We start from the raw sequence: 15,702 nt of genomic DNA, 5'->3' as shown, positions 1-15,702 counted from the left end.
GATTTTGAAAAATACGTTTGCTATTATCATGACATCGTATTCAAGGAAGGCCTCACCTCCTCTGCAACACACAAATTTTCTTTCTTGCTCTTCTTCCCGACCAATTCTCTGACTCACTTCCCTCTTTTGTTAAGATTTTTCAAGCTCTTAGCATGCAGAGCTACACTGTAAGTACCCTTCAATCACTCTTCTTCTAAATTGATTGTAAACACTTGGCTTCAAATATTATTTTTGGCTACCTTCACTATTACCTTTCTTAAAGCCATCTGAAACCCCCTCTCTACACCACTCATCTCGGATATGAAAAAAAGAGCTCTGCATCCTTAAGTAGTTTTTCTCTTCACACTTTTCTTGTGGAGTATACACTTTCATAAATCTGGCGTTACCCTTCTCAGTTTATATCAATTCCATAATCACATATCTTTCCCCACGCCCCAGATCCCACAGACCTTGCAAACAACCAAACTGTGCGTTAAATATCTGTGTATGTCTCGTTCCTCTCCTGTTGACTACTGTGAAAAGCCCTTCACAAATAATACATTTCCCTGTCTGGCTTCAGTTTGTTTATGGCATCTCAACTGAATAAAATGTTGCTTCTTTCCAAGTCTAGCACAAGCCTCTAGATTCTTTGGTTTGGGTATAAATATTATCGGCTATCAACTGAGTCCTGGCACCATTTTCTTTAATCTCCCCCAACAGCCTTGCATGATAGACATCAATAATCTTGTTTTACAAATGGGTGTTTTCAGCACACACAAATTCACTCAGAAGAAAGGGGATGAACAGAGTTGGAAAGCAATGCACAGAACTGGAATTAGTGGGTTAAAGAGGGTAAAGAATTTGCCTAAGCTCACTCTGCTGGCGATGTCAGAACCGGCGTTAAACCCAGTTCTATCAGAACCAGCTTTGAGAGTATGAGCCCGCAGGGCTTAGTCGAAAATCAGACTAGGGTCAATAAAAACTTTCTGCAAGACAAGTCAGTTTCAGGCCACCTGAAAACTCTGCTTTGATAATGGCATCAAAGGAACTGGAATCTACTATTGCTGAAATATTTGAAGTTAAGGAGAAACTAGCGTCTTTGTGGATTGGTTTATTTCCCTTGAAATGTGGGGGTTTGGCTCAGCTCCAGCATATCTGTATATGTTGGTACATATTTTTTTTAAATATGGTCATATTTTTACCCTTTAAAATTGCAAAAATGTCACCTCTAACTACTTGTCATTGATGGTAAGTAACACTCATTTCAGAAGCAAAACTTTTCCCTCAACACTATTTGCCTTCTGTACTTTCTATAGAATGAAAGTTAAAGTATAACCCAAGTAATAACCCTGCAATTACTACAGAAAAAAATACCAGCTATGCTAAAATGAAACTGGGTATTTTTCAGTTGGTATTATTATAGAATATATTGTAGAATATAAAAATAATAATTTGCACTCATCCAACTCCTTTCATTCTATGTCTCAAATCCCTGAGTGTAAGTGGTCTCATTAAGTTTACCAAACCAATTTAACTCTAACATGTTCTTGAACCCTTTCTCCAAATCCAGAGAGGTTTTCCTGTCACAAATGCTTAATGTTATCATCTGAAATTGTGTGTATTCTGTAGATATGTTTGACCTTCTGCAGATAAGACTCGTTTACTTAATCATTTAGGTATGAACTATAATAGACAAAACTACCAAAAAGAAAAGAAAAATGCTACTATGTATATATACTTAGATCTATATGCACATTCACAAACACATACACATGATAACTGAGTTTATATAGATTGGATTAATATGAGAATAGTTAAAAGAATAAGGATAAATGTTCCATGTAGATCTATGGAAATAAAGTCTGTTGGTTTCTAAAACTCCATTTATTTAGTGAAGAAATGCTACTCAAGTATTTATTGAGTTCCCATAATACTCTAGGGATTAGAGAGCATACAAAGACAAGTATTTATAGGAAATAAACAGATGCCCAACTAATTCTACCATAGAGTAGTACTCAGTAAGGTCCATGAAGACAGGGGCAGTGTATGTATTGTTTGGCTCTGTATTCCCTAGTGTCTAATATTGTGAACTGATACAAGTGATGCCAATATGTGTTTTAAAAATATATAATGAAAGAAAAATGCCTTTAAGTTCCCTAAAAAGTTCAAAGGAAGAAGCAATTATTTTTATCTGGCACGACCCAGGTAGCATTTCTAAAGGACAAAGTAATCTGAGGGATAGGGTAATGGTTAACGGCAAGAATAGCACGCTAGGCAGAGGCTGATACGTAAACACAAAGATAAAGAGGCAGGAAAGAGCAAGCCAGTCATTAGGAAGAAGCAGATCATTCAGTTTGGCAGTCCAGCACAAGTTTTCCATAAGGAAGCTTTAGATCAAGCTGAGAAGTTAGACTGAGGTCAGACTGCTAAAATCCAGAAACGCCAAGTTAAGGAATCCAGATGTTATTCTTGAAAGAAGCTCTGAATATTTGAATTTAGATTTTTATACACCAGCTTTGCTACTTGCCGAGTAGTCCTTATTCTTGATCCTGATTCTAAAGCTGTCAGGGGGAGTCTTCAGAAGGAGATCCTAATTATATTATCAGCTGCTCTCCGAGAAAGTGCTCCGGGAGGAAGCTTGCAAAGCCCAGAAGCCCCACAGGAGAAGATGAAGACTAAGGAATTGGGAGAGACCTTCCTAAAAATAATTGATGTTGGACAGTTTTATCAGTTCTGAGTCTGCTATTAGACACCTGTAATATTTAATGTGGTACTTTGAACACAGATTACTTTAGCACTAGTCTGCAAAGACCTAACTTAATACACAAATCTTAAAAGAGGAAAAAGACTCCAAGCCTCTTCAGAGAGCGCTAATGCACCATGAAATATAGCCTCTAATGAGAGACTGATTCTTAAAGCCAAGTGGTGTAGAGTAGGGTTCCTGCATTCACAAAGTTGTTCCATTCACTCACTACAAGCTCAAATGGCCATGAACTGTAGAGAAATAAAGGTATATAACACGTGCCTTTAGTAACTTATAACCAAGGTGAAAAAAAATTGCTCTTAAGTGCTAGAATATTTGTACTATTTAATTTCAGTTTCCTAATTACCTCATGAATTTAATATCACTACTTCCATTTTACAGTTGATACAACTAAGATGAACATGTTTTAATATTTTGCCTAAGCTAAACAAATAGAAGAGCTTGGATCCAAACCCAAATTTCTGTCACTCCAGAGTCCACACTCTTTCTCTTGTACCATATAGCCTTAGAGCCTAGTTCAGTAGATGGGAAACACTGTTATTAGCTAAAAGCAGGATCCTCAGTGTATGATTGATCTTGGTTCCACTTTTGTTGGCTCTGTGACACTGTACCTATTGCTATCTTTTTGTGTCTCATTTGTCTCAATTATAAAATGGGGGAATTAGCATTAAAATAACATTCCCTACCTTACAGGATTGTTGTGAGATTTAAATAAAAGAATGAAGTGCTTAGGGGAATGGCAGGCACATAGAAAATGCTCATTTAAATTAGCTATTCTTTGTCACAGAAACTTCATGACCACAGCAGTGATTTAGACAATTCAATCCACACCTTCTTGAGCTGAATCAACATCCAAAGTTTTCTTTCCACTAAAAAAAATTATCTCAAAAATATCGTGCAGTAGTTTATTTGAACACAAGGAATATATATACAGACTATAGTAACGTGATAGCAAAAGTCACAAGAGCTGCAATGCTTTCTGGAAAGACAACTCTAGTTTTGGTAACTTTTCCTGACACTGATACAGTTGACTGATTAGCACTTTTATTATCTGTTTCTTTCTTGCTGGTACAAACATTGAAATGAGACAGTGCATTTCCTCAGTTTACAAACTTACCCAAGAATGTGGGAGATCCATATCTGTACAAGAAGACTTAAGTTGTGGGTGGTGAGTGCAGCGCAAACAGTCATTCCAGGGTCCAACTTGGGCAATTTGAAAATCAACACATGTCCAGAGAGGGGTTTCTGGAAAAAGCTTCCAGCTGTTCCACATCTGAACTTCACCTTCATTGTGTGATAACATTTCTGCCATATTGCCTCCAGTGGAAATGCTGGATCTAACCAGTGATGCAGAAATAGAATCCAATCTCCTCTCCATTTCTTCCTTTCCCCTTGTGCTAACATTACTAATTTTCTTTTCTTGGGATTTGGTTAATTTCATACAGGAAATTAAAGTTTCATCTTCATCTTCTGAATTACAAAGAAAAATCAGTTAAGAATATAATATGGATTTTATACTTCCTTTGATATAGTAGAAATGAATGAACATCACAGGACAAACCAGGAATTCATTTACCTTCACAAAATAATTTAAATTGCAATTCTTTAAAGAGTAATCCTTTGTATAGTAAATGATTTGTTTTGTAAGAACAGATTGACCTAAAAGATTTTGAAGCTGTATATAACGATAATATATAGTCTGGCTACACTGACTGAAAGCCACATGCAAATAGTATACTAAAAGATATTTTAGAAAAATTACAAACTAAAAAATTCCCCATATCATATAAACATGGTATGGTCTGCTTGCATTCTTTTTTTAATGTTTATTTATTTATTTTGAGAGAGAGTGAGGGGAGGGTCAGAGACAGAGAAGGATAGAGAGAATCCCAAGCAGACTCTGTGCTGTCAGTGTGGAGTCCAACATGGGGCTTGACTGCACAAACCATGAGATCATGACCTGAGCCAAAATCAGGGATCGGATGCTTAACCAACTGAGCCACCCAGGTGTCCTGGTGTGCTTATATTCTTAAGTTTTTTTTTTTTTTTTTTTTTGGAAATAATGTGTATAGAGAGCATCATAAGAAAGTAAATGAATTATTCCCTGTACGTAAATAAAAAATGAAATCTCAGTGGACATGGGCTGAAATACCACTGGTATTCTAATTTTTTTCTGATATCAGTCTATAAATAGATTTATGCATAAAGTGTTTCTCATAGTGAAATACTTTGGAAGAGGAAGAACAAGACTGAGAGAACAACAAAAAGAAAGTATATCTTTAATACTATGAAGTTGATTAGTGAGACCTATATTTTTACATGTGGTGAAGGGTCTGATGAAATTTCTAGGAATATATAAAACAATTACAGAAAATAGAGATACATGCAACCCATGTATGGAAATTATACCATATCATAGAATCTCTTTCAGTTCAAATGTTTCATTGATGTAAACCAAAGATTATGATTAATAGCATGTAATTGTGAATAAATAAATGAACTTCAAAGTTGCATGTCATGACATGCCATTTTGCTGCACTCACATAAAAATTGAAAAATACTGTTTCCCGTGGCCAAAGAATGGGAATAATGAACAATTAGGACCCTTATTATCTCGTTCTCCCACGCTATCCCCGAGTCTTGTCTTGAAGGGAAGGAGATATGGTATATAAAGGCAAAATTCACGAATAGGGTAAGGATATCTGTTTCACAAATAAATTTCTAATTTAAAAACCCTGAAGATTTAATGGTTATTTTAAGACCTTATCAAAATGGCCTTCATTTTATATATGCTACTCAAATTCTTTCTCAAAGAATTTTTGGCAGCTTTTTGACTTCTTACTTACCAAGGTTTATTAATGTGGGTTTTATCTCATTCAGACTCGGCACCCTGGCTTTCTTGGTCCAAACCAGTTTCTGTAGTCTCTTTAACGTCCCCATTGATTCCGCTGGGTCACCGCCTGATGTTACAGCCTAGTACAAACACAGCTCAAGGTAGGGACAAATTATTCTTCACAAAAGATTAAATTTAAAATGTGTCGAGATCATAAATATGAGAAAATTAATAATGTGACCTCAAAACCTGTAGCCTGAGACAATTTTAAGCAATAACTTGAAAGCAGACAATTTTTTGGTTTCAAACTTGTAAAATATATTACAACCAGCCAGTCATACTAAAGTAGGGCATTTTTTTTAATCTTTTTTTTTAACTTCAAAATGCAACAAAATGGATTGAATCTGGTGCCATCTATGTGCTTGTGCTCAGTGTGAAATAGTGGAAAGACGCAAGGTCTTTGCAGGCTAACAAAGAAGGAATAAGAGGTTTAAAGTTGCTACTTGCAAGTTGTTGGAACAGACTGATGGTATGCACAAAAAAACAAAAACAGAATTTAAATTTTCTTCATTTTTCTTCATTTTTTCTTTTGGAAATTTCTGGTAAACCAGCATTTTATTTCAAGCATGAAATGTTTTCAAATAATATACTTTTCTTTGAATATTGCTTCTTGCTTTTTAGATACACACTGAGGAAAAAAAAAAGACAGCCATATTGTTCTATACTGTAGTATATAAGTGTCACTGGTTTATTATAGCAAAAAATATGGATAAAAGAATTAGTAACGCTTATGACTCAAAATTTCTTCGGAAGGTACAGAAACGCTTCCCACGAGTTTAATGTTGACAAATTTGTATTTATACTGCTTTTCCTTATTATATTTAGGATAACCTACTCTTAACAATTTCACAATATTTTGGAAGCTGATATTTTATATGTTAAATTTAATACTAATTGGTAAAATAGTTGTATTCTGTGATGTTAATTAGATATGAAGTATTACATAGAGGAATACTTCCTTCTCATCCAGAAATCGCTGGACTCAGAAATATTTCTCTCTGCTTTTGCCTATCCTTTCCATTGAACGGCTGATAAATGACATCTAAATAGATACTGCAGTTCGCAAAAGGTGAATGACTTTGCTTCCTCATTAATGTTTGAATGAGAAATATTTATAATAGTGCTTTCCCATCCTTTGAGAGAGACTATAAGCCCAAAGAAATGTTTGCAAGAAAAGGCTCTCTGGCATCCAAACATTTCCAGTCATTAGATTCAGCACTTGTTCTTGGTCTTGAAGAATGACTTTGAGCAGCCAATATAAACTTGAGGCTCTGTCTCTGCATAATGGCACCTAAGTAGGAAATGTGACGTTTGTCAGAGAAAGCCATACCTGTTTGCGTTAAATAAATGGGGAAATATTGAAATCATTTTAATCTTTCAGAGAGGCCTGGGATGAGATTTTCTTGATATGCAGAATCTTCCCTCTCTTCCAAAGGTCATGCTCAGCTCAACACAATTTCTATTGCTGTTTACTTTTGTATCATTTTCTCCCGTGTTCCTCTTCAGTATTTTCTGAGTTACTCAGTTTTACAGGCCCTGTAACTCAAGAAGAGTCATTTTCTAATCTTCAGGCTCTTCCAGCAATAATAAGCTGACATTGCACAACCACTGAACACAATTTTCTTTGTTGTACTTCTTTTCTTATAGCAACCTCTTCCTATTCCAGCCAATGCTTAATTGCTCCACTGAAACACTGGCATCAAAAATGGCCTTTTCCCTCCCCCTTCTTTGTGAAAATGACTCCCACTTGATATGGGGAAAGGTGTTACATACCAGGGTAACTGAATTCCATATTAATGATTTGCCCCTAGGAGGAAGAGAAGCATTTGTATAGTGTCTAAATTCATATAAGTGAGATCTCATGGCCCAGAGGTGTTAAAACAAACTGACCTCTCATTATTTTGTTCAAACTGTGTTATAGCCTTTTTAAAGCAGAGTCTTGTTAACTTTCATATCTTTAATCACTCATGGAGCTTTGAGTTAATAGAGATCAGTCTATTGCATTTTATTCATTTTTCAATTACATATGTCTAGTATAGTACATGGCCTGATAAATGTTTGCTAAATGTAAATACACTTTTGAGTTCATACATATGTTTTATCTACCAAATGGATTATCCACAGTAAATTTTTTACACTAGACTGGCTACTTTCTAATAGCAAACTACTTCCAAAAAGCTTTCTCTTGCTATTAGGTAGTACATACCTGAGTGATGAAACTTAGAATAAAAATTATGATAAGAGATATAGAATCATTAAGATTATCTATTAAAAAGAAATCCTTTAGAATATTTCCAAAATTGTTATTCACTGTAGTCTCCTAATCTATTACTTATAAATTTGTGCTAAATTTGATTAAAATTACAATAATGTGCCTTTTATTCTATTTTTTAAACGTTTATTTATTTTTGAGACAGAGAGAGACAGAGTGTGAGCAGGGGAGGGGCAGAAAGAGAGGGAGACACAGAATCTGAAGCAGGCTCCAGGCTCTGAGCTGTCAGCACAGAGCCCAATGCGGGGCTTGAACTCACGAACCATGAGATCGTGACCTGAGCCAAAGTTGAATGCTTAACCGACTGAGCCACCCAGGCGCCCCATAATGTGCCTTTTAATTCCTAGATGTTTTCTAAGAAGACTGACTTTTAAATTGAACTTACCATTCAACCAATCAGCGAAAGTTTATTGAGCACCTACGATATGCCAACATTATCATGCATTCTGGGGATGTGGCATTGAGTACGTGAAATGAGACCCCTGCTTTCATATAGTCTACATTCTAGAGAGAAATGACATACCATAAACAAATAAACAAGTACATAAACAAGAAAATGTGCCATAGGCTATGCTAAGAACAGCATGACTGAGTGTAGATGGGAGGACGGTTACTAATTTACATTGGTTGATGGAGGATGTTCACTAAAACTGAGGCCTGAACCTCAGTTCAGATGTGAAGATTTGGAGACAGTTTTGAGCTCCATGGATAGTCAGGGAGGACATTTCCAGGACTATGATTTAAATAACAGAGAAGGGTCAGCTAGGCAAAGAGCAGAGGGAAGAGAATTCCTGTGAGGATAAGACATGTGCAGGGGTTCTACAGCTGAAATTCCGGGAAGAATTCTTAGCATTTGCCCCAAGGAAGAGAAAGGAGGGGAGAGGGTCATAAGATGAGCCAGAGACTTAATGAGGGGCTCTCAGGGAGGCCTTTGTAGAACAGTTGAAGAGCATGTATTTTGTTCTAATCAGGCAAGTGACACATTTGGTTTACATTTTTATTCGTCTTCCCTCTTTACTGATCCCTCTTTGTGATCATCTTACTTTTTAAAGGACTTTTCCCAAAAGCATTCCAATATGCTCTGATCTGATCCATCGTTAATTTACCATATTTTATTTACCACCCTTTCTGTCCCCTTTCCCATGCATACTTCTCAGAAAAGTCAACTATGTTTACTTCCCCTAACTCCTTTCATTTCTCATCCCTTCAAATCACGTCATGTACTCAGCAATCAGCTTGTGTTTCTGATATTCCATTTAGATTGCCTTTGTTTTCCAATGAACCATTCCCAAACTCCATTACTGCTTGGTATCCAGCAATACTGACCGTGACGACCTTCAAGAAACACTTTCTTTTCTTGGTTTCTGGGACACCATGTTCTCTGGTTTTCCTTTCACCAAATTTTTTGGCCATTCTTTCTCTAACCCCTACATGCTGACAATTCCTTTCTCTCAAAATTAAATGCTTAAATCCTTTACAACTAGCTCTGGGCCCTCGTCTTATATCACCATCATTCATCATTCGTTACACACACACACACACACACACACACACACACACACACAATTAATGCCACTTAAATGCTGATGATTCCCAATTTATTTCTTCAGAGCTTCCTTCAGAGCTTCAGACTCACATACTCAACCGTCTATCTAAAATGATTTATAAGCCCTATCAAGACTGACCTCTAGCCCCCAAACATGATTCTCATCTGGTATTCTTCCACTCAGTGAATGCCATCTTCCTCCACCGTATTGCACATTCCATAAATAAGATTATCACCTTTGCCACTTACTCTCCTTTGTCGACTTATATTTATTTCATTACTAACTTTGGTCTGTTCCATTACTGAGTTTGGTCTGTTCTTTAAATGTATCTTGAATCTGTTTCTTTTTCATCATTTCCATTGTTACCACCCAACTGCAAATCTCTAATTGGTTTTCTTTTTCTTTTGCCTTCCTTCAGTTGATGCCCAATAAAATGTTAGAGTTCTCCTTGAAAGATATAAATCTGATGATATTACCGTCTTGCTTAAATTACTCCAAATTTCCTGGTGTTCTTTAAATACAATCCAAAATACTTGACTCAGTCTGTATGACCTGTGTTTCCAGGCTCCCTTCACATTCACAAGGTAAATATATTTAGGTTCCCAATCTCCAGAGCTCTTTTTTCTCAGTGTTTTTATGTATGCTGCTCCCTCTGCCTGGAATGCTTATTCTATTTCTCCTGGATTAGTTAATTCCTACTCACCCCAGAAACTTCATACTAAATGCCATTTTTTCAGAGAGATCTTTCCTGACTCCCAAGCCCAAATTAGGTCCCCATTCTTTTACCTTCTTGGCTTTCACCACAGTTTCAGATTTATATTTTTGTCATCATTGGTTAAATGTCTTTCCTCCCCATAGACTCTAAACTGAAGGAAGAAGACAGGAGCCATAACCTTCCATATAGGTACCATGCAGTATCCTTAATACCTATAACATTGTTGATAGTTGGTACTCTCTATGAATTAGTTGAAGTAATGATATGAAATGAATGAATGAATAAACGGATGAAGACTTGATTTGGTAAAATATATTTCTTTAAAATGTAATGATGCAGAGAACAGCATTGGAAATTGAAAATGAGAAGAGATAAGAAAATTAGTGTATTTAGTTTAGTTTTAAATTTTCTCCAATAAAATGATAATTATATGTGAATATAAATTAAATATTTCCCATATGTATGTTTTACGATGTATGTTCTGTATCTTTCATATATAAGTATGCATATACTTTAGTTAATTTTGTTCATATTCCTTAAATAATGTAAAAATTTGGTTAGAAGTGTTAGATTAAATACACCTCATTCTGACACTTTGCTTGACTATTAGGATGATAGAATAATTTTTAGAAAATAGCATCAATGAATTATTGAACTGGATTAGTCTTACAACCATATTTTATGAACTAGGATGGAACTTATTGGACATCTAGTCTACCAGCATTTTAAAAAATGAGAAAAACCAGAGAAGCTAAGTGGCTTATCCAGAGAAAGATAATTCATTAATAATACAGCTAGGATGAGAATCAAATATTATGACTTTTAATCCAATGTCCTTTCTCACAAGATTTTTAGAAGCTAACATAACTACTAGTTATCTAGGATTGAAAGCCAAATTAAGACCAACCAAATCCAAGGTTTTGATTTATAAATTAAATATGACTCTTCAATGGAGGATATCAGGTAGACACTCTTAGATTTATAGGCCTATTCTTTTTTATATATATACCTCCTGTTTCATGTATATATAAATACATCATTTTTATTTTTATCTTATTTATATATTATATATTTATATACAGGTATAAATATGTAAATATTAAACACCTCAAACACACACACACACACACACATCTTCTTTAACATACATATTTCACTACAAGGGAATTTAATTGTTTTTTCCAATAGGATCCCTTCTTTTACACAGAAGAAATTTAGGCTTATGGAAACGAAATAAATCCAGACCACCTGTCTGAATTGAAAAGGAAGCTAGAAAGTAACGATAGACTTTGCATGAAGTAAAATAATTTCCCTTTGTTCTTTTTTTGTTGTTGTTCTTCTGATTTAAAAAAAGAATTGTTCCTCTCTCATGACCTTTTTAACAAGTATTCAAATAGAAAAAGTCTGATCACTTGACGTCTATTTCATATAATTTCTTCAACATGGGAAACAGAGATCTTTTAAAATTAATTATCTTGGCTTATTTTAAAGGAAGGCTGTAGTGAACACTGAAATGAAACCTCAGATAGTTTCACATATTTTGCTTTGACAATTGTTCTCAGCTCCCTAGTCTTCTGACTCTTCACTTAGTTACCAAAGATTTGCCAATTTTAGGGTTTTAGAAATGATTTTTCAATGGTCACAATACACTATTAAGTAAAAAGTCAGTATGTAAATTTGCACAGAAAGTATAAACACCACTCTAAGTGGCTTTCTTTTCCTTCTTTAAATAGTTGGCATTTCCCAATTTTTCTACAATAAAGACATATTACTCCTATAATTGAGAGAAATTCTATATTTTAAAAAACATATTTAGAATGCAGGGTTTTTTTGTTTTTGTTTTTGTTTTTAATGTTCTGAGACAGAGACAGAGCACAAGAGGGGGAGGGGCAGAGAGAGAGGGAGACACAGAATCTGAAGCAGGCTCCAGGCTCTGAGCTGTCAGCACAGAGCCTGATGCGGGGCTCAGACTCACAAACTGTGAGATCATGACCTGAGCCGAAGCTGGACGCTCAACCGGCTGAACCACCCAGGTACCCCTAGAATACAGGTTTTATAATCAAATCTATTTCTGCCAAGCAGAACATAAGTACCCAGTGTTTTTACTGTGAATTTATTTCTAGCCACTTGAAAAAAAAGATACCTAGGGACTGGGTAAAAATGAGGAAAGTTATCTTCAAGGTAAAAACAAAAGGAATTGGTTTTAAATGGTGAGATTATTAAAACCTCGAAGCTAGGGGCACCTGGGTGGCTCAGTCGGTTGAGCGTCCGATTTCGGCTCAGGTCATGATCTCACAGCTCGTGAGTTCGAGCCCCGTGTCGGGCTCTGTGCTGACAGCTCAGAGCCTGGAGCCTGCTTCTGCTTCTGTGTCTCCTTCTCTCTCTGCCCTAAACCACTCGCACTCTGTCTCTGTCAAAAATAAATAAACATTAAAAAACAAACAAACAAACAAACAAAAAACCTAAAAAAACCTCGAAGCTATATGTGCATTCGCTTCTATATAAAAGTGACTACTGTCTATTTACGACTTAAAACATACTCTAAAAAGATAATTTGTAAGGTCACAGTGATCAATTAACACTTTGTAACTCAATGCACAGTAATAAAACCAAGAATTATAAACTAGAATCAATCAATGCAAACATATAAAAATAAACAAGTCTCTTTTCAGAGGATTATTTTACTGCTTTCTTGGAACTACAACTAACTAAAATGACAATTTGAGAATATTTCATCTGGGGGCGCCTGGGTGGCTCAGTCGGTTAAGCGTCCGACTTCAGCTCAGGTCATGACCTCACCGTCCGTGAGTTCGAACCCCATGTCGGGCTCTGTGCTGACAGCTCAGAGCCTGGAGCCTGTTTCTGATTCTGTGTCTCCCTCTCTCTCTGACCCTTCCCCGTTCATGCTCTGTCTCTGTCTCAAAAATAAATAAACGTTAAAAAAATTAAAAAAAAAGAAAATATTTCATCTGTATAAATGAGATATTGATTGAAAAAATAATTGGTGGAAAAATTGCCATGTTGATGTTAGGTATTCTTATGTAATTATAATTACAAAATTTATTATTTTTTAATAATAGAAATTAAGATAAAACTCTGGACCAATACTTAAAATAAGGTTAAGCACAATTTTTAAAAAAGGCAATTGAATGCATATTCAATTGAATGAATTAGGGAAATAGAATACACTCTCCTAGAAGAATTATAAAATATTTATTCATTCAACACACATTTACTAAGCATATAATCTTCGGGAGATTCAGGTATTTGTCTGTCATTGCTTAGTATGAGTGATTTTAAAAATGAGTAGTCTGTTTCTGTGCCTGTCCCCTCCAAGAAAAGGGTGAGCTCTTTGGGGTTCCAGCGTTATTTTGCACATCTCAAACCTGGTCTCTAATATGCTCAATAAATAGATGTGAGCTGAACAGCTGGCTAAAAATACATCTGGAAGAAAAGGTTAATGTGTGTCATGTGAGAAGTACAAATAAAATGTGATGGTTACTCACAGGAGAGAAAGATTGCATAAGGTAAAGTGGGGAAGGGAACTGCACTTGCCTGGAGAATTAACAGGCATTTGAACAGCTAAGCGGTATAATTCCGCAAGTCTAACAAAGCCCTTTATGTAACAGTCTTATCCCACTATATAAATACAAATCACATCCTCAAGTTCTAATACATGTTTCTGGCTCCTTCTGCTTCGTCTCAGGCAGGTTTTGGTGTTCACAATTCTGGTCTTGGAATAATGTGCCACATGGGCTCTATTCTCCACAGCACAAGGAAGTTACAGCTCCATGGTCATCTCTCCTACTTCTGCTGGGAGCCAAGACTGCTCTTTGCTCCTTTACCCACAGGTTGGGGTCAGTCTTTTAATGTGAAGACATTGAGGCTACCTGGGGGCTGCCTGGATTACATCAAGTCAGAGATTACTTTCCATGTAATAGCATCTGCTCTGAAATTTCAAAGAAGTTTCTAGAACTATTCATAGGAATATTTCTCTTTAGGTACATTCTTTGACTGACCCCCCAAAATGTACACAAGGAAATATAAGTGCCAGTATACAAATTCATTAATTTTTATTAAACATCTACTAGATTCCTAGCATACAAGGAGCTATGAATATAGGAAATTACATAGAAAAAAATACAACCCTTGTATCGAGGAGTTATAATCTCTACAAGAAATAAACAAAAATGTCAGGGAAACCCTGACTTGATAGAATCAGCCTTGGTCTGCAGATAAGCTGATGTGGGAAACAAAGGCAAAAGAAAATTAAATTTCCTTACAACTTACAGCCCATTGACAAATCCTTGAGACAGTCAGAGTGACGTTCCTCTAGGAACTCAGCTGCCTTGATGAGGACATTTTGCTAAAGGCAAGAGGCAATCTTAGCTTAACATTAGCCTGACCGCCCCAGAGTCCTGTAAGTCTACTTTAACATATAAAAATTATTTTGGAAACTTCCTTTATCTCTACCCCCCAAATCTATGCTAGCAATCATCCACCAAGTGTATGGCACACTGACATACATCTGAAGGGTCTCTTGACAGAGTTTTTACTAAACAGTAACAAATGGCCTTTTCCTAACAATAGCTAGCCTCCTAAAGGTCCTGGAAAGCTTGCTTCCAAAATTCCTTAGAGAATTGGGCTATCCCTAACCCCCTCCCAACTTAAAAATATATAATCAGTCACCCGTCACAACCCCAGGGCTGCTCTTACTGCCCACGGGTCCTGTCCCCATGCTTTGATAAAACCACTTTTTTGCACTGAAGACGTCTCAAGAATTCTTTCTTGGCTGTTGGCTCTGAACCCCAACATTTCCACATCAAAGTGACTGTTTTGCTGTGATGTTCTGCTTCGTGACTAGCCATGTGAACTTGAACAAGCCACTTCACTTCTCTGTGCTTCTATAAAATGAGGATTTGGATCACAGGAATTCATTGTTCTTGTAATAAGTTTAGGGACATTAAACTAGATAAGTATCTTCTTTTGTTACTTTACATAAACTCTTGGACCTGAGAGGAATATCAAGGAAAAAGTAAGAATGAGCTACTATTGATCACAGATTATTAGAACTTAAAAAGATCTTTGTGTTCATCTAGTCCAATACCTTACTTTCAAAAGGAGGAAACTGAGGCACAGAAATGTGAAATTAATAGCCTAAGAGCATCGGGGTAGCTCCAGATTTCTTGATCGGGTTCTCTTGATTCTGTTTCTAATTAAGTTATTTCATAGTCCTCCCAAATGCATAGCTTCGTTTTCATCTAGGAAGTCCTTTTTGTATTCATGATGATTCGGGTTTCTTTCTTTCCTACAGCTGTTTGATATTTAACTAGTTATTAAAAACTTAGAAGGCATGAGAACCAGCAAGGGCAGAGTACATTAGTTTTTCAGGAAATAGAAGTAATATTTAAACAGTACTTTTTCATCACTTCTTCCTACCTAGAATAGCTATCATCCCTTAAGCAAAAAAAAAAAAAAAAAAAAAAAAAAAAAAAGTGCTGTTGAGAAGAAAACTATTCTAAAACCTTAGAT

General features: G+C 35.9%; 1 protein-coding gene across 4 annotated transcripts in view; it reads right to left on the bottom strand.

Moving 5' to 3' along the window:
* SAMSN1 (SAM domain, SH3 domain and nuclear localization signals 1) overlaps positions 1 to 15,702 on the bottom strand; it is a 138,070-nt gene that overhangs the window by 78,530 nt on the left and 43,838 nt on the right. For 3 of the 4 annotated variants that reach the window (XM_019467751.2, XM_019467750.2, XM_019467752.2), the window contains 2 exons: positions 5,590 to 5,716; positions 3,861 to 4,213 (listed from right to left, as the gene is read on the bottom strand). The exons of the other annotated variant lie outside the window; for it this stretch is intronic. In XM_019467751.2, coding sequence (XP_019323296.1) covers positions 3,861 to 4,213; positions 5,590 to 5,716 — 480 coding nt within the window. The remainder of the gene's footprint in view (positions 1 to 3,860; positions 4,214 to 5,589; positions 5,717 to 15,702) is intronic. 4 annotated transcript variants of the gene reach the window in all.

Source organism: Panthera pardus, unplaced genomic scaffold (assembly GCF_024362965.1).
Source record: "Panthera pardus isolate Hobbes unplaced genomic scaffold, ASM2436296v1 HiC_scaffold_16, whole genome shotgun sequence".
Taxonomy (NCBI): domain Eukaryota; kingdom Metazoa; phylum Chordata; class Mammalia; order Carnivora; family Felidae; genus Panthera; species Panthera pardus.
Note: the sequence above shows the minus strand (reverse complement) of the source record. Positions and strands in the feature narration are given on the sequence as shown.